At 51.7% G+C, this 21,048-nt stretch overlaps 1 protein-coding gene across 2 annotated transcripts in view; it reads left to right on the top strand.

Moving 5' to 3' along the window:
• RGS9 (regulator of G protein signaling 9) overlaps positions 1 to 19,983 on the top strand; it is a 186,840-nt gene extending 166,857 nt beyond the window's left edge. For both annotated transcript variants that reach the window (XM_073579751.1, XM_073579750.1), the window contains exon 19: positions 16,038 to 19,983. In XM_073579751.1, the coding sequence (XP_073435852.1) occupies positions 16,038 to 16,191 (154 nt within the window). In that variant the 3' untranslated portion in view covers positions 16,192 to 19,983. The remainder of the gene's footprint in view (positions 1 to 16,037) is intronic.
• Positions 19,984 to 21,048: the final 1,065 nt, after the last annotated feature.

Below are 21,048 nucleotides of genomic sequence, written 5' to 3'. Positions count from 1 at the left end.
CCTCCTCCGCGGTTTACCAAACCACCCCGGTATAACGGGGACGCCAAATTATGCCGGGGTTTTTTAAACCAATGCCGCCTCCATTTTGAACTTCTGCCTCAGCAGTACCCCAGGGACCGAGCTAAGGTGGCCTTCATCATTTCCCATCTGGAAGGGGACACCTTGGCTTGGGTGAATCCCCTCTGGGAGCGTGATGACCCCGTGGTCACCCAGTTATCCTTTTTTATAGACACCTTTCGTCGGGTGTTTGACGAACCGGGTCGTCTAGCCTCTACCACTGAGGCTCTGTTTAATCTTTGCCAAGGTCCTCAAATCGTGGGCCAGTACACCATCCAGTTCTGGACCTTGTCCTCTGATTTGGGCTGGAACAACGAAGCATTGGTGGGCGCTTTTTGGCGGGGTCTTTCGGGCCGTATAAAAGATGAGCTTGCTGGTCGGGACACTCCCACGGCCCTAGAAGATCTAATTTCTCTAGCCACCCGGATTGATCTCCGGTTTCAGGAACGGGCTTGTGAGAGAAGGCTTTCTCGACCGTTGCCTTCAGCTCGCAGACCACCCAGTCCCCGACCCAGGACCTTCACTCCCGCCTCTGCGCCCGAGCCAATGCAGGTGGACCGCCTTAAGCTCTCCGACCAGCGTCGTAGGGAGAGGAGCCTCCAGGGTCTTTGCTTTTATTGTGGCAGCAGTTCCCATTTGCTTCGAACCTGTCCCAAGCGTCCGGAAAACTTCTCCGCCTAGGCCAGGTAAGAGAGGCCTCCCTAGGTGCATGTGATACCTCTCAACCCCTCACTTTGTCTGTCCTCTTGCATGTCGGTGGGAAGCGGGCTTCTCTGGTTGCCTATGTGGACTCGGGCGCCGCTGGAAATTTTATTAGGCTTGAGGAGGTCAAGTTTTCTGTCCCCGTGAAGACCCTGGAGAATCCCCAGGTTCTCGCATCTGTAGATGGTCAACCCCTGCAAGAGACCGTTACGCTTGTTACCCAGGAAGTAGAACTGCAAGTTGGGGCCCTGCACAAAGAGAAAATTACGTTTTATGTCTTAGCAGGCATCTCTCACCCTATCCTACTTGGTCTTCCTTGGCTGCGGCTCCACAAGCCCACCTTAGATTGGCATAGCGGTAACGTCTTGCACTGGGGGGAGTCCTGTCGGGCTCGGTGTCTGCTGTCGGTGCGTACTGTAGGTATAACCCGTCCTCCCTCTGTTCCCTCCGGATTGCCTTTTGCGTACAGTGCTTTTTCGGATGTTTTTGACAAGAAAGAAGCTGAGACTCTTCCTCCGCACCGTCCCTATGACTGCCCCATGAGCTCGTTCCGGGTACCACTCCTCCTCGTGGAAGGATTTATCCTCTCTCCCCGGCAGAGACCCAAGCCATGTCAGAGTACATTCAGGACAATCTGGCCAGAGGCTTCATTCGGAAATCTTCATCCCCTGCAGGAGCAGGCTTCTTTTTTGTGAAGAAGGATGGGTCTCTTCGCCTATGCATCGACTATCGTGGCCTAAATCGCATCACGGTGAAGAACAAATACCCACTGCCACTCATCTCTGAGCTCTTTGATTGCCTGAGGGGAGCACGAGTATTTACGAAGCTCGACCTACGAGGAGCCTACAATCTTGTTCGCTTACGTTCCGGGGATGAGTGGAAGACTGCTTTCAACACACGAGACGGCCACTACGAGTATTTAATTATGCCTTTTGGTCTCTGCAACGCACCTGCAGTCTTCCAGGAGCTCGCTAATGACATCTTTCGAGATCTCCTCTACCCCTGTGTAGTGGTCTACTTATACAACATCTTAGTCTTCTCCCCCAACCTGTCCACGCATCGTCGAGAAGTCAGCCAAGTCCTCCAATGCCTCAGACAGAACCACCTTTTTGCCAAGTTGGAGAAGTGAATCTTTGAGCAAGCTTCGTTGCCTTTTCTTGGGTATATCGTCTCGAGCTCGGGGTTGGAGATGGATCCTGAGAAAGTCTCGGCTGTCCTCAATTGCCCACGCCCCCTTGGAGTAAAAGCAATCGAGCGTTTATTGGGATTTGCCAATTATTATAGGCAATTTATCCCTCACTTTTCTTCTCTGACTAAGCCTATTTCTGCCCTCGTGTGGAAAGGAGCCAACCCCAATCTTTGGCCTCCCGATGCGGAGGTCGCCTTTGAGGCTCTGAAAGAGGAATTTGCGAAGTCTCCTGTGCTCCATCGCCCGGATACCAATAGGCCATTCATTCTCGAGGTGGACACATCTTCAGTTGGAGCAGGAGCAGTCCTGCAAAAATCCTCCTCTGGCCGTTTACTCACCTGCGGTTTTTTTTCTAAGGCCTTCTCCGCTCCTGAACGAAATTATTCCATTGGAGCCAGAGAGCTGCTGGCCATAAAAATGTCTCTCGAAGAGTGGCGCCATCTTCTCGAGGGAGCCGTCCATCCGTTCACCACCGTTCACGGATCATAAGAATTTGGCCTACATTCAATCCGCTCAAAGACTCAACCCACGGCAAGCCAGGTGGGCCTTGTTTTTCGGGCGTTTTGATTTTGAACTTCACTTTCGACCCGGGGATAAGAACATCAAGGCTGACGCCCTATCACGGTTATTTTTGTCAGTGGATAAGGAAGATGGACCGGCATATTTCATCGACCCTGCCAAAATCCTTACCGTGTCCCCACTGAGCGTGGTCTCCCCACCGGCCGGTAAAACCCTGGTTCGAAGTAGAGGTAGACGGAAGGTCCTATATTGGAGCCATTCATCTAAGTTTTCTGGACATGCAGGAGTTAAAAAAACTCTCGTCTCCCGCCATTATTGGTGGCCTACGCTTCGCGAAGACGTCCAGAATTTCATCGCCTGCTGTTCCTCTTGTGCCAGGAACAAAGTCCCTCATCACCCCCCTTCGGGACTCCTACATCCGTTACCTGTGCCTGCGAATCCATGGACCCATATTGCTATGGACTTCATCACCGATCTGCCTCCTTCCTCAAGGTGTACTGTTATATTGGTGGTCGTTGATCGGTTTTCCCAAAATGGCCCATTTCATTCCTTTGCCTAGCCTGCCTACTGCTCCCAAGTTGGCGAAGATTTTTCTGCTCCACGTCTTCCGACTCCATGGCTTCCCTCAGCATATTGTCTCGGATCGTGGAGTCCAGTTTACCTCCCGTTTTTTGGCGAGCTCTCTGCGGATTGTTGAAGATATCTCTGGATTTTTCCTCAGCCTATCATCCCCAGTCAAATGGTCAAGTAGAGCGAGTCAACCAGGCTTTAACATCCTACCTCCGGCAGTTCTCCAATGCTCACCAAGATGACTGGGTCTATCTTCTTCCTTGGGCAGAATTCGCCTACAACAATCATTCAACTGAAGCTTCCTCTAAGTCTCCCTTTTTTGTGGTTTTTGGACAACATCCTGGCATCCCCCTTCCTGTTTCTCCCACTTCGGGTGTACCGACAGCGGACTCCGTGTCTGTAGACTTCTCTCAGATTTGGGTGGAGACCAAAGAAGCCCTTGAAAAAGCCAGTCTCAAGATGAAGAGGTATGCCAACAAAAAACGGTTGGATGCTCCCCCATATCTCCCAGGAGAAAAGGTTTGGCTATCCTCACGGTATATCAGATTAAAGATTCCCGCCTATAAGTTGGGCCCACGTTAAATTGGTCCCTTTGAGATCTTGAGTCGTGTCAACGACGTGGCCTACAAGTTGAAATTGCCCGCTTCGCTGAGAATCCCCAATACCTTTCACGTATCACTCCTCAAACCTGCGGTATTTAACCACTTTCACTTAGCTTCTTCTCAAATTCCCCAACCTAGTAGTTCTGATAATATCTTTGAGGTGCAGGATATACTAGCTATGAAGACAGTTAGAAGGAGAACTTTGTTTTTAGTCGATTGGAAAGGTTTTGGCCCTGAGGAGAGATCTTGGGAACCCCGAGAAAATATTAATGCTCCTCTTATTATGAGACGATTTCTCACCAGCATTAGGAAGAGGGGAAGTAAAGGGGGGGTACTGTCATGGTCCCTGCAGCGACTTCTCACCAGCGTGGCCCCGCCTCCCGGCGCGCTCCTGCTTCTCGGCGCGTCCCCGCGCCTGACCTCCGGGTACCCCGGCACCGTCCCTGCGCACTACCCTGCTGCTGACATGCCGGCCCCTAGGAACTATGACGCGGTGGCTCCGCCCCCAACATGGCGGCACCCACCGGCTATTTCTGCTCAGTGTCAGGCCAGGTAAGGCACCTGACTATCATTTGCGGTGACGCTGCTATACCTGTCAGCCCCTGCTTTGACTCAGGCCCTGTCCCTGTTTGCGCTTCCTCGCTGTACCTTCTGCTGTGCTCAATAGCCCGTCCTAGCTCCTGTGTCTCCCTCTGTCCTACCTCTCCTTCCTACCGTTCTGTGCCTCCTATTCCCTGTGCACAACCGTAGCCCTCCTCAGTCTTCCATTGTTGCCTTACCTGTACCCTGCTCTCTCCCTTGCAGCCTCCAGTTTCGGCCATCCTCTGTGCCCCTGTTCTGTGTCCTGCCCTCGCTCCATGGTCCCCGTGTTTCGTCTATGCCCTAGCAGCTCTGATTCCGCTGTGCCTCGTTTCCCGTGTCTTGCCCCAGTCGTCCCTTTGGCTTCGGCTGCCCCGAACGCTCCCTGTATAGGGGTTGGCTACACCAGGCCCGCTCGCCTCGGGGGCTCTGGGGCCGTTACCCAGAGGGTCCACTCCGGGTTGTCGTCACTTTTCCTCCCCGTGATAGGATACCGTAACACATACTTTCAATAATAAAGTAGACAAACAGCACAAAGAAAATTAATTATTGCCAACACCTGTTAGGTGCCACAGGTAAGTTACAGGTGCTGTTAATTACACAAATTAGAGAAGCATCACATGATTTTTCGCATAGTGCCAATACTTTTGTCCACTCTCTTTTTTATGTTTGGTGTGGAATTATATCCAATTTGGCTTTAGGACAATTCTTTTTGTGTTTTTTCATTTAAGACAAATTAAATGAAGATAATAATACCAAAGAATTTGTGATTGCAATCATTTTCAGGAAGAAACTGAGTATTATCTGACAGAATTGCAGGGTGTCAATACCTTTGGCCACAACTATATATATATATATACAGTGGGGCAAAAAAGTATTTAGTCAGTCAGCAATAGTGCAAGTTCCACCACTTAAAAAGATGAGAGGCGTCTGTAATTTACATCATAGGTAGACCTCAACTATGGGAGACAAACTGAGAAAAAAAAATCCAGAAAATCACATTGTCTGTTTTTTTTTTCATTTTATTTGCATATTATGGTGGAAAATAAGTATTTGGTCAGAAACAAAATTTCATCTCAATACTTTGTGATATATCCTTTGTTGGCAATGACAGAGGTCAAACGTTTTCTGTAAGTCTTCACAAGGTTGCCACACACTGTTGTTGGTATGTTGGCCCATTCCTCCATGCAGATCTCCTCTAGAGCAGTGATGTTTTTGGCTTTTCGCTTGGCAACACGGACTTTCAACTCCCTCCAAAGGTTTTCTATAGGGTTGAGATCTGGAGACTGGCTAGGCCACTCCAGGACCTTGAAATGCTTCTTACGAAGCCACTCCTTCGTTGCCCTGGCGGTGTGCTTTGGATCATTGTCATGTTGAAAGACCCAGCCACGTTTCATCTTCAATGCCCTTGCTGATGGAAGGAGGTTTGCACTCAAAATCTCACGATACATGGCCCCATTCATTCTTTCATGTACCCGGATCAGTCGTCCTGGCCCCTTGGCAGAGAAACAGCCCCAAAGCATGATGTTTCCACCACCATGCTTTACAGTAGGTATGGTGTTTGATGGATGCAACTCAGTATTCTTTTTCCTCCAAACACGACAAGTTGTGTTTCTACCAAACAGTTCCAGTTTGGTTTCATCAGACCATAGGACATTCTCCCAAAACTCCTCTGGATCATCCAAATGCTCTCTAGCAAACTTCAGACGGGCCCAGACATGTACAGGCTTAAGTAGTGGAACACGTCTGGCACTGCAGGATCTGAGTCCATGGTGGCGTAGTGTGTTACTTATGGTAGGCCTTGTTACATTGGTCCCAGCTCTCTGCAGTTCATTCACTAGGTCCCCCCGCGTGGTTCTGGGATTTTTGCTTACCGTTCTTGTGATCATTCTGACCCCACGGGGTGGGATTTTGCGTGGAGCACCAGATCGAGGGAGATTATCAGTGGTCTTGTATGTCTTCCATTTTCTAATTATTGCTCCCACAGTTGATTTCTTCACTCCAAGCTGGTTGGCTATTGCAGATTCAGTCTTCCCAGCCTGGTGCAGGGCTACAATTTTGTTTCTGGTGTCCTTTGATAGCTCTTTGGTCTTCACCATAGTGGAGTTTGGAGTCAGACTGTTTGAGGGTGTGCACAGGTGTCTTTTTATACTGATAACAAGTTTAAACAGGTGCCATTACTACAGGTAATGAGTGGAGGAAAGAGGAGACTCTTAAAGAAGAAGTTACAGGTCTGTGAGAGCCAGAAATCTTGATTGCTTGTTTCTGACCAAATACTTATTTTCCACCATAATATGCAAATAAAATGAAAAAAAAAAACAGACAATGTGATTTTCTGGATTTTTTTTTCTCAGTTTGTCTCCCATAGTTGAGGTCTACCTATGATGTAAATTACAGACGCCTCTCATCTTTTTAAGTGGTGGGACTTGCACTATTGCTGACTGACTAAATACTTTTTTGCCCCACTGTATATATATACACACACACACATACACCGTATAAACTCAAGTATAAGTCGACCCCCCTAATTTTGCCACAAAAAACTGGGAAAACTTATTGACTCAAGTATAAGCCTAGGGTGGGAAATGCTCCATAGATTATGCCCCCATGTGCTGCCGCTGCTGCATGTAAAAATAAAAAAAAATGACATACTCACCTCTCCGTCGCTGGGTGTCAGGTGCCGGTGTCACTGCTGGCACCTGAGATACTCACCTGTCCTGCGTCCATGGCTGCTCACCGCTATCTGCCAGTGACGTTCAGACTGCAGGGGGCGCGGCGTGCACTAATCACGTCACCGCGCCCTCACTGACCGATGACAGACAGCAGCAAGCAGCCATGGATGCAGGACAGGTGAGTATCGCTATACTTACCCGTCCTGACGCTGTGTCTTGAGTCCCCAGCTTCTCCCCGTGCTCTCTCTTCCTGCCTTCAGCGGTCATGTGGTGCCGCTCATTAAAACTCATGAATATGTGCGTATTCATGAGTTTTAATAAGGGCACCACGTGACCGCTGAAGGCAGGAAGAGAGAGCACGGGGAGAAGCTGGGGGCTCAAGACACAGCGTCAGGACGGGTAAGTATGACCTGACACCCCCGCCCCCCATCCCCCTCCGACCCCCTTTGTATATGACTCGAATATAAGATGAGAGGGGGATGGGCTGAAAATCTCGGCTTATATTCGAGTATATACGGTATATATATATATATATATATATATATAGACAGTACAGACCAAAAGTTTGGACACGCCTTCTCATTCAAAGAGTTTTCTTTATTTTCATGACCATGAAAATTGTAGATTCACTCTGAAGGCATCAAAACTATGAATTAACACATGTGGAATTCTATAATTAACAAAAAGTGTGAAACAACTGAAAATACTGTATGTCTTATATTCTAGGTTCTTCAAAGTAGCCACCTTTTGCTTTGATTACTGCTTTGCACACTCTTGGCATTCTCTTGATGAGCTTCAAAAGGTAGTCACCGGAAATGGTTTTCACTTCACAGGTGTGCCCTGTCAGGTTTAATAAGTGGGATTTCTTGCCTTATAAATGGGGATGGGACCATCAGTTGCGTTGTGCAGAAGTCTGTTGGATACACAGGTGATAGTCCTACTGAATAGACTGTTAGAATTTGTATTATGGCAAGAAAAAAGCAGCTGAGTAAAGAAAAACGAGTGGCCATTATTACTTTAAGAAATGAAGGTCAGTCAGTCTGAAAAACTGGGGAAACTTTGAAAGTGTCCCCAAGTGCAGTGGCAAAAACCATCAAGTGCTACAAAGAAACTGGCTCACATGAGGACCGCCCCAGGAAAGGAAGACCAAGAGTCACCTCTGCTGCGGAGGATAAGTTCATCCGAGTCACCAGCCTCAGAAATCGCAGATTAACAGCAGCTCAGATTAGAGACCAGGTCAATGCCACACAGAGTTCTAGCAGCAGACACATCTCTACAACAACTGTTAAGAGGTGACTTTGTGCAGCAGGCCTTCATGGTAAAATAGCTGCTAGGAAACCACTGCTAAGGACAGGCAACAAGCAGAAGAGACTTGTTTGGGCTAAAGCACACAAGGAATGGACATTAGACCAGTGGAAATCTGTGCTTTGGTATGAGGAAACCAAATTTGAGATCTTTGGTTCCAACCACTGTGTCTTTGTGCGACGCAGAAAAGATGAACGGATGGAGTCTACATGCCTGGTTCCCACCGTGAAGCATGGAGGAGGAGGTGTGATGGTGTGGGGGGCTTTGCTGGTGAAACTGTTGGGGATTTATTCAAAATTGAAGGCATACTGAACCAGCATGGCTACCACAGCATCTTGCAGCGGCATGCTATTCCATCCGGTTTGCGTTTAGTTGGAACATCATTTATTTTTCAACAGGACAATGACCCCAAACACACCTCCAGGCTGTGTAAGGGCTATTTGACTAAGAAGGAGAGTGATGGGGTGCTACGCCAGATGACCTGGCCTCCAGCACCAGACCTGAACCCAGTCAAGATGGTTTGGGGTGAGCTGCACCGCAGAGTGAAGGCAAAAGGGCCAACAAGTGCTAAGCATCTCTGGGAACTCCTTCAAGACTGTTGGAAGACCATTTCTGGTGACTACCTCTTGAAGCTCATCAAGAGAATGCCAAGAGTGTGCAAAGCAGTAATCAAAGCAAAAGGTGGCTACTTTGAAGAACCTAGAATATAAGACATATTTTCAGTTGTTTCACACTTTTTTGTTAATTATATAATTCCACATGTGATAATTCATAGTTTTGATGCCTTCAGAGTGAATCTACAATTTTCATAGTCAGGAAAATAAAGAAAATTCTTTGAATGAGAAGGTGTGTCCAAACTTTTGGTCTGTACTGTATATATATATACACACACACACACACACACACACACACTATATACATATACACTCCGGTACGGTCAATGCCAACTCCACATAACAAAAAAAAAAAAACACTTGCTGCCACCACCAATCGATTATAGGCAGTTTAGACAGTCGTTACAGGCAGTATATGGCTTCAGGGTGCAGTTTACAGAACAAGAGGAACATAGATATTACATTTTATATATTTAGTCTATAAAGATAGGCAGTGTATTTAAAAAATATACAAAGATTATAAAAAATGGGAACAAACAATATATGTGTACAAAAAGGCTAAGCATCAGAAATGTACTAAAGATGATGTTACAGGAATGGCTCTTTGCTTTCCTCCATAAAAGTAATCTGATTAGGAATGTGGGCACTCACACAGTGAACTATGACTTCCAGAATGAAAAAAGACTGAAACCCAAACTGCTTTTTATTAGCTCCAGGCTACACCCCATACCTCCTCCTTGATGAGCTCATGTGGGGGCTGGTTGTGGGATGTACTAGGTCTTTACAACTGTATGAGATCCCCAACTTTCAGGTTATCGTCGCCTCTGAAGGTCCCAAGCGGTAGACATTATTGTCATGTTTCTTATTGCGATTTTACCAGTCTATAGAGATGAGACATGGCATGGATAGCATCATCCATAGTTTGATATTAAGTTGTAGGTGTTAGAACAGCTTTACAATTATGTGAGTGCATTCTGTTCATCCTTCTGCTATGAGGCCGAAAATATATCTCCCATAAATATCAGATCAATGCAAACCCCAATATTCATCACTGACCACTGGCTCAAAAAGGTCTCAGAGCCGTGTTTTGATCAGAGGACGCTCATGCCTGGAAATGTATTTCCCTACCTCTGCATAAACAAATCTCAGTCTTATTGTCTTTTTCCTAGAATAAACCTCTGTGATAATTACCTGGTCACTGCAGTAGGTTCCTACTTAAATGGGGGTTGAATTGATAGTTTCTTCTCTCTTCCCCATCTATGTTCAGATAGTCTCCCAAACCCAACACAACCTGCCCGAATCTCACATTATCCTCTCCTTCTTGGCCTGTGAGATGGGCATACATGAGGCCCCTCAGTGCCTCCAGACTGGCATCTATGGGTGGTGCAGTCTGAAATTCCTGGTTGGTAGCCAGAAGTAACATTAGGGCCCCCAACCTCTTAGTAGCCCTCCGGAACCTGCTCTGGGTCCATCTTGGTTCTGTTATCCCTCTGGATGATGAGGGTCCAGAAGGCAGGACATTACCTGTGTTTTGGGCACTCTGTGGGTGACAGCGGCAATGTAGGCTGCCTCATTGGGGGGATAGCCACACTTTGCCATCAGCCTGACAGACTGTGAGTAACCCTTTCCCCTCAGGCTGGCAGACTTGTGATACTACTTTCCCATCGCCCTGACAGGCTGTGGATAAAATTTTCTCCATCCTCCAATGATACCTCAGGAGCCATGCTAATCATGGGGCAGCTACCATCGGCCATGTCACAGTCCGTCGTGACACTGGTTGGCTGCTCGGGACCACCTGCTTCATGGATACCGAGCCTGTCCCCATCACACTTAGCATTTATCGCTGAGGACCCCCTAACAGGAGCCAGCATATCACACCAAGCGTGACGTGTCGGAGATCTCCTGTACCACGAGACACATTATCCACATTTGTGACACATGACAGATTAGAGAGGTTCTCTAACACCCCCAATCCAGGAAAACCCGGGCCATCGGTAAGAGACGGCCAACACCCCCAAACCCGGTGACAGTCGGGGTTTTCCCAGTGATGAGGTCTTCCAGTAGCACAAACTCGGGGCAGATGAGGGTTCATTCTATGACGGTGTCCTGGAGCCCAACAGTGATGGTGTCTCACCCACAGTGACCAGTTGTACATTCTCAGTTGGTTCCGATCCGTCCACCACATTGCTGTAGCTGTTGTGACGTCCACGTTGGAGGGTCTGGAACATTTTTTGGTACACCTCAGAGGTCAACTGATATTTCCTCATCCCTGTTTGATGGCCTCTTAGTCTCCGTTTTGGTCTCGGGGTAGAGCGGTGAACACTTCCAGAGCTTTGCCTCTTCGTGCCCACTGGTTATAGGCAGCTGGTACCTTCACGTCCATGGTACCTTGTCCATGACAGGAGAATACTCAGGATGGGGATAAAAGTTGGAGACATCACTAGACTCGCTGCTCAGTGGAGTGGATGGCTCCTTCTGGAGTCAGCTGGTGGTCTCGCTCTCGTGCTGCAGCTTCTTGCTCAACATGGGCCTGTCACTCACTCTGCGTTATTGTAGCACGCGCTGCATCTGCATTTGAGGGTCACATCCTCCCATCTGCTGCAGAATGAGGGGCAAGCAAGAATCCATCCCATCCTGGGAGCTATGGCTGCTGCTGGCCCCTCTGAGTCGGACACTTCACGAACCGGTTCCACAACTGGACATCCAGGTGCACTTCTGGTCCTGGGCTCTGGAGCCACATCGTGTTGGTGCCTGGCATCATCCGCCACCAAGCACAGATCAGCATCTCTTTGGTCTTGTCTGACCCATCAAGACCTCACTCCTCACACAACAGGATCAGCACAGCTTTCTCGTGCTTCTTATAAGCAGCTGCCATCTTGACTGTTACTATACCTCTGTTTGGTCACTGCCAGCTCCAGAATAACAAAAAGAACCACTATCTGCCACCACTAACCATTTATAGGCCCACTGGACACCCGTTACAGGCAGTGTATGGCTTCAGGGTGCGGTTTACGGAACAAGAGGAACAAAGCTAGTAAATTTATATATTTAATCCAGAAAGAAAGGCAGGGTATATATAAAAATATATAAAGATGATACATAATGGGAACAAACAATACAATATATACAGTTACATAGAATAAAAATGAATAACAAAATAAATGTACTAAACCTGACGGCACGGAAATGGCTCTTAACTTTAAGGAGGGGAGCGCTCTGATTAGAAAAATGGACGACCTTCACAGCGAACCGTCTTCCAGAATGAACAAAGACGGAAACCAAAACTCTTTTCTATCAACTCAAGGTTGCACCCATATACCTCCCCTTGGGGAGCTCTTGTGGGGGCTGGTTGTGGGATGTGCTGGGTCCTTCATAATTTTAAGAGATTCCCAACTTTCAGGATATCTTCACCCCTGGAGGTTCTAGGCGGTAGATATTAGCGTCATGTTTCTTATCGTGATTTTATGTCTATAGAGATGAGACATGGCATGGATAGCACTATCCATCAATACATTATTAAGTTGGAGGGGTTATGCCGGCCTTACGGTGATATGAGAGAATGCGTTATGTTTGTCCCTTCACTAAGATTGTGAACATATACTGTATCTCCCCTAAATATTGGATAAATGCAAGCCCCCAATATCCATCAATGACAACTGGCTACGTAATGATCTCAGAGCCATGCTTTGATCAGATGAAGCTTCTGCATAATCAAATCTGTCTTGATGTCGTTTTCACAGAATAGACCTCTGGTGTAATTACCTGGTCACTGCAGGAGGTCCTACTCCAATGGAGTTAAAGTATCAGCTCTCTCCCACATGCAGTTATAAATAGTTTCTCACTTCTCCAGCTATAATTAATACAATATGTTCAATGTGAGGATGATATGTCCCCCTCCCCCTGAAATTTCTTATGGATCTTAATTTTTCTCAATGACATCGACGCAGCTCAGCCGTACATTAGGACTCGCCCCCACAGACAACCGTACACCAAGGTGGGGCCCCCGCAAGCAGCTGTACATCAGGACACCTCCTGCACTGCAGCCCCCCACACAGTGTTGTAGCCCTCACAGGCAGCCATACACCATGGTGGGCCTTGCATCCGGCCATACACCAGCTTAGGACCCCCAAGGTGCAACCATAGACCAGGACGCCTCCTGCAGTGCAGCCATCCACAGTGTGACTCCCACAGGCAGCCGGACACCATTACCCTTCCTGCAGAGAAGCCCAACACAGTGTAGCTGCCACAGGCAGCCGTACCCCAGGGTGGGACCCCACAGGAAGCCGTACATCAGGGTGGGACCCCACAGGAAGCCGTACACCAGGGTGGGACCCCACAGGAAGCCGTACACCAGGGTGGGACCCCACAGGAAGCCGTACATCAGGGTGGGACCCCACAGGAAGCCGTACATCAGGGTGGGACCCCACAGGAAGCCGTACACCGGGGTGGGACCCCACAGGAAGCCGTACACCAGGGTGGGACCCCACAGGAAGCCGTACACCAGGGTGGGACCCCACAGGAAGCCGTACACCAGGGTGGCACCCCACAGGAAGCCGTACATCGGGGTAGCACCCCACAGGCAGCCGTACACCAAGGTGGGACCCCACAGGAAGCCGTACACCAGGGTGGCACCCCACAGGCAGCAGTACATCGGGGTAGCACCCCACAGGAAGCCGTACACCAGGGTGGGACCCCACAGGCAACAGTACATCGGGGTAGCACCCCACAGGAAGCTGTACACCAGGGTGGGACCCCACAGGCAGCAGTACATCGGGGTAGCACCCCACAGGCAGCCGGACACCATTACCCTTCCTGCAGAGAAGCCCGACACAGTGTAGCTGCCGTACCCCACAGGCACAGGCAGCCGTACCCCAGGGTGGGACCCCACAGGAAGCCGTACATCAGGGTGGGACCCCACAGGAAGCCGTACACCAGGGTGGGACCCCACAGGAAGCTGTACACCAGGGTGGGACCCCACAGGAAGCTGTACACCAGGGTGGGACCCCACAGGAAGCCGTACATCAGGGTGGGACCCCTAAGGTGCAACCATAGACCAGGACGCCTCCCGCAGTGTAGCCCCCATAGGCAGCCGGACACCAGGGTGGGACCCCACAGGAAGCCGTACATCAGGGTGGGACCCCACAGGAAGCCGTACATCAGGGTGGGACCCCACAGGAAGCCGTACACCGGGGTGGGACCCCACAGGCAGCCGTACATCGGGGTGGGACCCCACAGGAAGCCGTACACCAGGGTGGGACCCCACAGGAAGCCGTACACCAGGGTGGCACCCCACAGGCAGCCGTACATCGGGGTAGCACCCCACAGGCAGCCGTACATCGGGGTGGGACCCCACAGGAAGCCGTACACCAGGGTGGGACCCCACAGGAAGCCGTACACCAGGGTGGCACCCCACAGGCAGCCGTACATCGGGGTAGCACCCCACAGGCAGCCGTACACCAGGGTGGCACCCCACAGGCAGCCGTACATTGGGGTAGCACCCCACAGGCAGCCGTACACCAGGGTGGCACCCCACAGGCAGCCGTACATTGGGGTAGCACCCCACAGGCAGCCGTACATTGGGGTAGCACCCCACAGGCAGCCGTACACCAGGGTGGGACCCCACAGGAAGCCGTACACCAGGGTGGGACCCCACAGGCAGCCGTACATCGGGGTAGCACCCCACAGGCAACCGTACACCAGGGTGGGACCCCACAGGAAGCCGTACACCAGGGTGGGACCCCACAGGAAGCCGTACACCAGGGTGGGACCCCACAGGAAGCCGTACACCAGGGTGGGACCCCACAGGAAGCCGTACACCAGGGTGGGACCCCACAGGAAGCCGTACACCAGGGTGGGACCCCACAGGAAGCCGTACACCAGGGTGGGACCCCACAGGAAGCCGTACACCAGGGTGGGACCCCACAGGAAGCCGTACACCAGGGTGGGACCCCACAGGCAGCAGTACACCAGGGTGGGACCCCACAGGCAGCAGTACACCAGGGTGGGACCCCACAGGCAGCAGTACATCGGGGTAGCACCCCACAGGAAGCCGTACACCAGGGTGGGACCCCACAGGCAGCAGTACATCAGGGTAGCACCCCACAGGAAGCTGTACACCAGGGTGGGACCCCACAGGCAGCAGTACATCGGGGTAGCACCCCACAGGCAGCCGGACACCATTACCCTTCCTGCAGAGAAGCCCAACACAGTGTAGCTGCCACAGGCAGCCGTACCCCAGGGTGGGACCCCACAGGAAGCCGTACATCAGGGTGGGACCCCACAGGAAGCCGTACACCAGGGTGGGACCCCACAGGAAGCTGTACACCAGGGTGGGACCCCACAGGAAGCCGTACACCAGGGTGGCACCCCACAGGCAGCCGGACACCATTACCCTTCCTGCAGAGAAGCCCAACACAGTGTAGCTGCCACAGGCAGCCGTACCCCAGGGTGGGGCCCCACAGGAAGCCGTACATCAGGGTGGGACCCCACAGGAAGCCGTACACCAGGGTGGGACCCCACAGGAAGCCGTACACCAGGGTGGGACCCCACAGGAAGCCGTACATCAGGGTGGGACCCCACAGGAAGCCGTACATCAGGGTGGGACCCATAGGCAGCCGTACATCAGGGTGGGACCCCACAGGAAGCCATACACCAGGGTGGGACCCCACAGGAAGCCGTACACCAGGGTGGGACCCCACAGGCAGCCGTACATCGGGGTGGGACCCCACAGGAAGCCATACACCAGGGTGGGACCCCACAGGAAGCCGTACACCAGGGTGGGACCCCACAGGCAGCCGTACATCGGGGTGGGACCCCACAGGCAGCCGTACATCTGGGTTGCACCCCACAGGAAGCTGTACACCAGGGTGGGACCCCACAGGCAGCAGTACATCGGGGTAGCACCCCACAGGAAGCCGTACACCAGGGTGGGACCCCACAGGCAGCAGTACACCGGGGTAGCACCCCACAGGCAGCCGTACACCAGGGTGGGACCCCACAGGCAGCCGTACATCGGGGTAGCACCCCACAGGCAGCCGTACACCAGGGTGGGACCCCACAGGAAGCCGTACACCAGGGTGGGACCCCACAGGAAGCCGTACACCAGGGTGGGACCCCACAGGCAGCAGTACATCGGGGTAGCACCCCACAGGAAGCCGTACACCAGGGCGCCCCCCACAGGCAGCCATTCACCAATCCGGCACTAATCTCACCTCTGTCCTGGTTGCAGCTTCTTCCAGATTAAGGTGGACATCCCCGCAGAGAGCCGGATCTGCCCCGCGGACTCAGAGGAGGAGGAGGCCGGCCAGCTGGCGTGTAAGGACTCCATCCAAGAGGTGATCTGCCCCTGGGAGAACATGATAGAAGAGGGGCAGGCGGGATGAGCGCTGCAGCCCCGGATTATAAAGTGCACTAGGATCCGCAACGAATCCACCGATCGCCTTCACCATTAACCAGCTCACTGCCAGCAGGGGCGGACGGCGCCTCTATCACAGAAGCACAGCAGTACTAGCCAAAAATCCCCACCATCCACCCTGCACGCTGCTCTGGTGGTGACTGGAGTCTGGCATTACTGCCTGTATGCTCCATCACTGTCCGGACGACACCAGGGGCAGAGACATCAAGACCCCCCAATATCTGCCAGTCACCCCTCATCATCTACCTCCTGTGTATGCTAACCTGGGACCCCCAACGTGAGTGCAGTCAGGGGCAATGCACCCGCGATGCAGGGCTAACCGGCCGAATATGTACCACCCTGGTCCTGAGTCGTATCCTCCAGTCACCTCCAGAGCTGCACTCACTATTCTGCTACATCGTGTCTTATCCTCTAGTCACGTCCAGAGCTGCACTCACTATTCTGCTACATCATGTCTTATCCTCTAGTCACCTCCAGAGCTGCACTCACTCTTCTGCCATTACATCGTGTCTTGTCCACCAGTCACCTCCAGAGTTGCAGTCACTATTCTGCTGTTACATCATGTCTTATCCTCCAGTCACCTCCGGAGCTGCAGTCCCTATTTTGCAATTACATCGTGTCTTATCCTCCAGTCACCTCCAGAGCTGCAGTCACTATTCTATTGTTATATCATGTCTTATTCTCCAGTCACCTCCAGAGCTGCACTCACTATTCTGCTACTACATCGTGCCTCATCCTCCAGTCACCTCCAGAGCTGCACTCACTATTCTGTTACTTCATGTCTTATTCTCTAGTCACCTCCAGAACTGCAGTCACTATTCTGCTGTTACATCACATCTTATCCTCCAGTCACTTCCAGAGCTGCACTCACTATTCGGCTACTACATCGTGCCTCATCCTCCAGTCACCTCCAGAGCTGCACTCACTATTCTGATGTTACATCATATTTTATCCGCCAGTCACTTCCAGAGCTGCAGTCACTATTCTGCTGTTACATCATCTTATCCTCCAGTCACCTCCAGAGCTGTGCTCACTATTCTGCTGCTACATCATGTCTAATCCTGCAGTCACCTCCAGCGCTGCACTCACTATTCTGCTGTTACATCGTGCCTTATCCTCCACTCACCTTCAGAGCTGCAGTCAATATTCTGCTGCTACGTTATGTTTTATCCTCCAGAGCTGCACTCACTATTGTTACACTGTGTCTTATCCTCAAGTCACCTCAAGAGCTGCGGTCACTATTCTGGGTCGTGTGCGGTGCTTCAGGATCAGGGTGCTGGTGTGATACGAGGTCGGTTACCGTCGGTGCATTGTGGTCTGGAATTTTATACAACTGGTGAAGGGTTTTTGCAAAATTACAGACTTCTCCACAAGAAAATGTCTCCGTATGTAAACAAAGTTTCAAGGGAGGGGTGCAGTATAGAGGTGCAGTACAGGAGGGCTGCAGTATAGAGGTGCAGTACAGGAGGGCTGCAGTATAGAGGTGCAGTACAGGAGGGTGCAGTATAGAGGTGCAGTACAGGAGGGCTGCAGTATAGAGGTGCAGTACAGGAGGGCGCAGTATAGAGGTACAGTATAGGAGGGCTGCAGTAGAGAGGTGCAGTACAGGAGGGCTGCAGTATAGAGGTACAGTACAGGAGGGCTGCAGTATAGAGGTGCAGTACAGGAGGGCTGCAGTATAGAGGTGCAGTACAGGAGGGCTGCAGTATAGAGGTGCAGTACAGGAGGGCGCAGTATAGAGGTGCAGTACAGGAGGGCTGCAGTATAGAGGTGCAGTACAGGAGGGCGCAGTATAGAGGTGCAGTACAGGAGGGCTGCAGTATAGAGGTGCAGTACAGGAGGGCTGCAGTATAGAGGTGCAGTACAGGAGGGCTGCAGTATAGAGGATCAGTACAGGAGGGCTGCAGTATAGAGGTGCAGTACAGGAGGGCGCAGTATAGAGGATCAGTACAGGAGGGCTGCAGTATAGAGGTGCAGTACAGGAGGGCGCAGTATAGAGGATCAGTACAGGAGGGCTGCAGTACAGAGGTGCAGTACAGGAGGGCGCAGTATAGAGGATCAGTACAGGAGGGCTGCAGTATACAGGTGCAGTACAGGAGGGCGCAGTATAGAGGATCAGTACAGGAGGGCTGCAGTATAGAGGTGCAGTACAGGAGGGTGCAGTATAGAGGTGCAGTACAGGAGGGCTGCAGTATAGAGGTACAGTACAGGAGGGCTGCAGTATAGAGGTGCAGTACAGGAGGGTGCAGTTTAGAGGTTCAGTACAGGAGGGCTGCAGTATAGAGGTGCAGTACAGGAGGGGTGCAGTATAGAGGTGCAGTACAGGAGGGTGCAGTATAGAGGTGCAGTACAGGAGGGTGCAGTATAGAGATGCAGTACAGGAGGGCTGCAGTATAGAGGTGCAGTACAGGAGGGGTGCAGTATAGAGGTGCAGTACAGGAGGGTGCAGTATAGAGGTACAGTACAGGAGGGCTGCAGTATAGAGGTGCAGTACAGGAGGGCTGCAGTATAGAGGTGCAGTATAGGAGGGCTGCAGTATAGAGGCGCAGTATAGAGGTGCAGTACAGGAGGGCTGCAGTATAGAGGTGCAGTACAGGAGGGCTGCAGTATAGAGGTGCAGTACAGGAGGGCTGCAGTATAGAGGTGCAGTACAGGAGGGCGCAGTACAGGAGGGGTGCAGTATAGAAGTGCAGTACAGGAGGGCTGCAGTATAGAGGTGCAGTACAGGAGGGCGCAGTATAGAGGTGCAGTACAGGAGGGTACAGTATAGAGGTGCAGTACAGGAGGGCTGCAGTATAGAGGTACAGTACAGGAGGGCTGCAGTATAGAGGTGCAGTACAGGAGGGGTGCAGTATAGAGGTGCAGTACAGGAGGGCTGCAGTATAGAGGTGCAGTACAGGAGGGCGCAGTATAGAGGTGCAGTACAGGAGGGTGCAGTATAGAGGTGCAGTACAGGAGGGCTGCAGTATAGAGGTACAGTATAGGAGGGCTGCAGTATAGAGGTGCAGTACAGGAGGGCGCAGTATAGAGGTGCAGTACAGGAGGGCTGCAGTATAGAGGTGCAGTACAGGAGGGCTGCAGTATAGAGGTGCAGTACAGGAGGGTGCAGTACAGGAGGGTGCAGTATAGAGGTGCAGTACAGGAGGGCTGCAGTATAGAGGTGCAGTACAGGAGGGTGTAGTACAGGAGGGCTGCAGTACAGGAGGGGTGCAGTATAGAGGTGCAGTACAGGAGGGCTGCAGTATAGAGGTGCAGTACAGGAGGGCTGCAGTATAGATGTGCAGTACAGGAGGAGTGCAGTATAGAGGAGCAGCACAGGAGGGCTGCAGTATAGAGGTACAGTACAGGAGGGCTGCAGTATAGAGGTGCAGTACAGGAGGGCGCAGTATAGAGGTGCAGTACAGGAGGGGTGCAGTATAGAGGTGCAGTACAGGAGGGCTGCAGTATAGAGGTGCAGTACAGGAGGGCGCAGTATAGAGGTGCAGTACAGGAGGGTGCAGTATAGAGGTGCAGTACAGGAGGGCTGCAGTATAGAGGTACAGTACAGGAGGGCTGCAGTATAGAGGTGCAGTACAGGAGGGCGCAGTATAGAGGTGCAGTACAGGAGGGCTGCAGTATAGAGGTGCAGTACAGGAGGGCTGCAGTATAGAGGTGCAGTACAGGAGGGGTGCAGTACAGGAGGGGTGCAGTACAGGAGGGTGCAGTATAGAGGTGCAGTACAGGAGGGCTGCAGTATAGAGGTGCAGTACAGGAGGGTGCAGTACAGGAGGGGTGCAGTATAGAGGTGCAGTACAGGAGGGCTGCAGTATTGAGGTGCAGTACAGGAGGGGTGCAGTACAGGAGGGCTGCAGTATAGAGGTGCAGTACAGGAGGGGTGCAGTATAGAGGTGCAGTACAGGAGGGCTGCAGTATAGGGGTGCAGTACAGGAGGGGTGCAGTATAGAGGAACAGCACAGGAAGGGTGCTTTATAGAGGTGTCGTACAGGAGGGGGTGCAGTATAGAGGAACAGTACAGGAGGGGGTGAAGTATAGAGGTGCACTACAGGAGGGGTGCAGTATAGAGGTGCAGTACAGGAGGAGTGCAGTATAGAGGGGCAGTAAAGGAGGGGTGCAGAATAGAGGTGCAGTACAGGAGGGTTGGAGAATAGAGGTGCAGTACAGGAGGGGTGCAGTGTAGAGGTGCAGTACAGGAGGGCTGCAGTACAGGAGGGCTGCAGTATAGAGGTGCAGTACAGGAGGGGTGCAGTGTAGAGGTGCAGTACAGGAGGGCTGCAGTATAGAGGTGCAGTACAGGAGGGGTGCAGTAGAGAAGTGCAGTACAGGAGGGGTGCAGTATAGAGGTACAGGAGGGGTGCAGTATAGAGGTGCCGTACAGGAGGGGCTGCAGTACAGGAGGGGTGCAGTATAAAGGAACAGTACAGGAGGGGTGCAGTACAGGAGGGGGTGCAGTATAGAGGTGCAGTACAGGAGGGGTGCAGTATAGAGGTGCAGTACAGGAGGGGTGCAGTAGAGAAGTGCAGTACAGGAGGGGTGCAGTATAGAGGTACAGGAGGGGTGCAGTATAGCAGTGCCGTACAGGAGGGGGTGCAGTACAGGAGGGGTGCAGTATAGAGGTGCAGTACAGGAGGGCGCAGTATAAAGGTGAAGTACAGGAGGGCGCAGTATAGAGGTGCAGTACAGGAGGGCGCAGTATAGAGGTGCAGTACAGGAGGGTGCAGTATAGAGGTACAGTACAGGAGGGTGCAGTATAGAGGTACAGTACAGGAGGGCGTAGTATAGAGGTGCGGTACAGGAGGGCTGCAATATAGAGGTGCAGTAGAGGAGG

Source organism: Dendrobates tinctorius, unplaced genomic scaffold, assembly GCF_039654945.1.
Source record: "Dendrobates tinctorius isolate UK_male_01 unplaced genomic scaffold, ASM3965494v1 ptg000063l, whole genome shotgun sequence".
In the NCBI taxonomy this organism is placed as follows: Eukaryota; Metazoa; Chordata; class Amphibia; order Anura; family Dendrobatidae; genus Dendrobates; species Dendrobates tinctorius.
The sequence above is the reverse complement of the archived record's forward strand: the minus strand, read 5'-3'. Positions and strand labels throughout refer to the sequence as shown.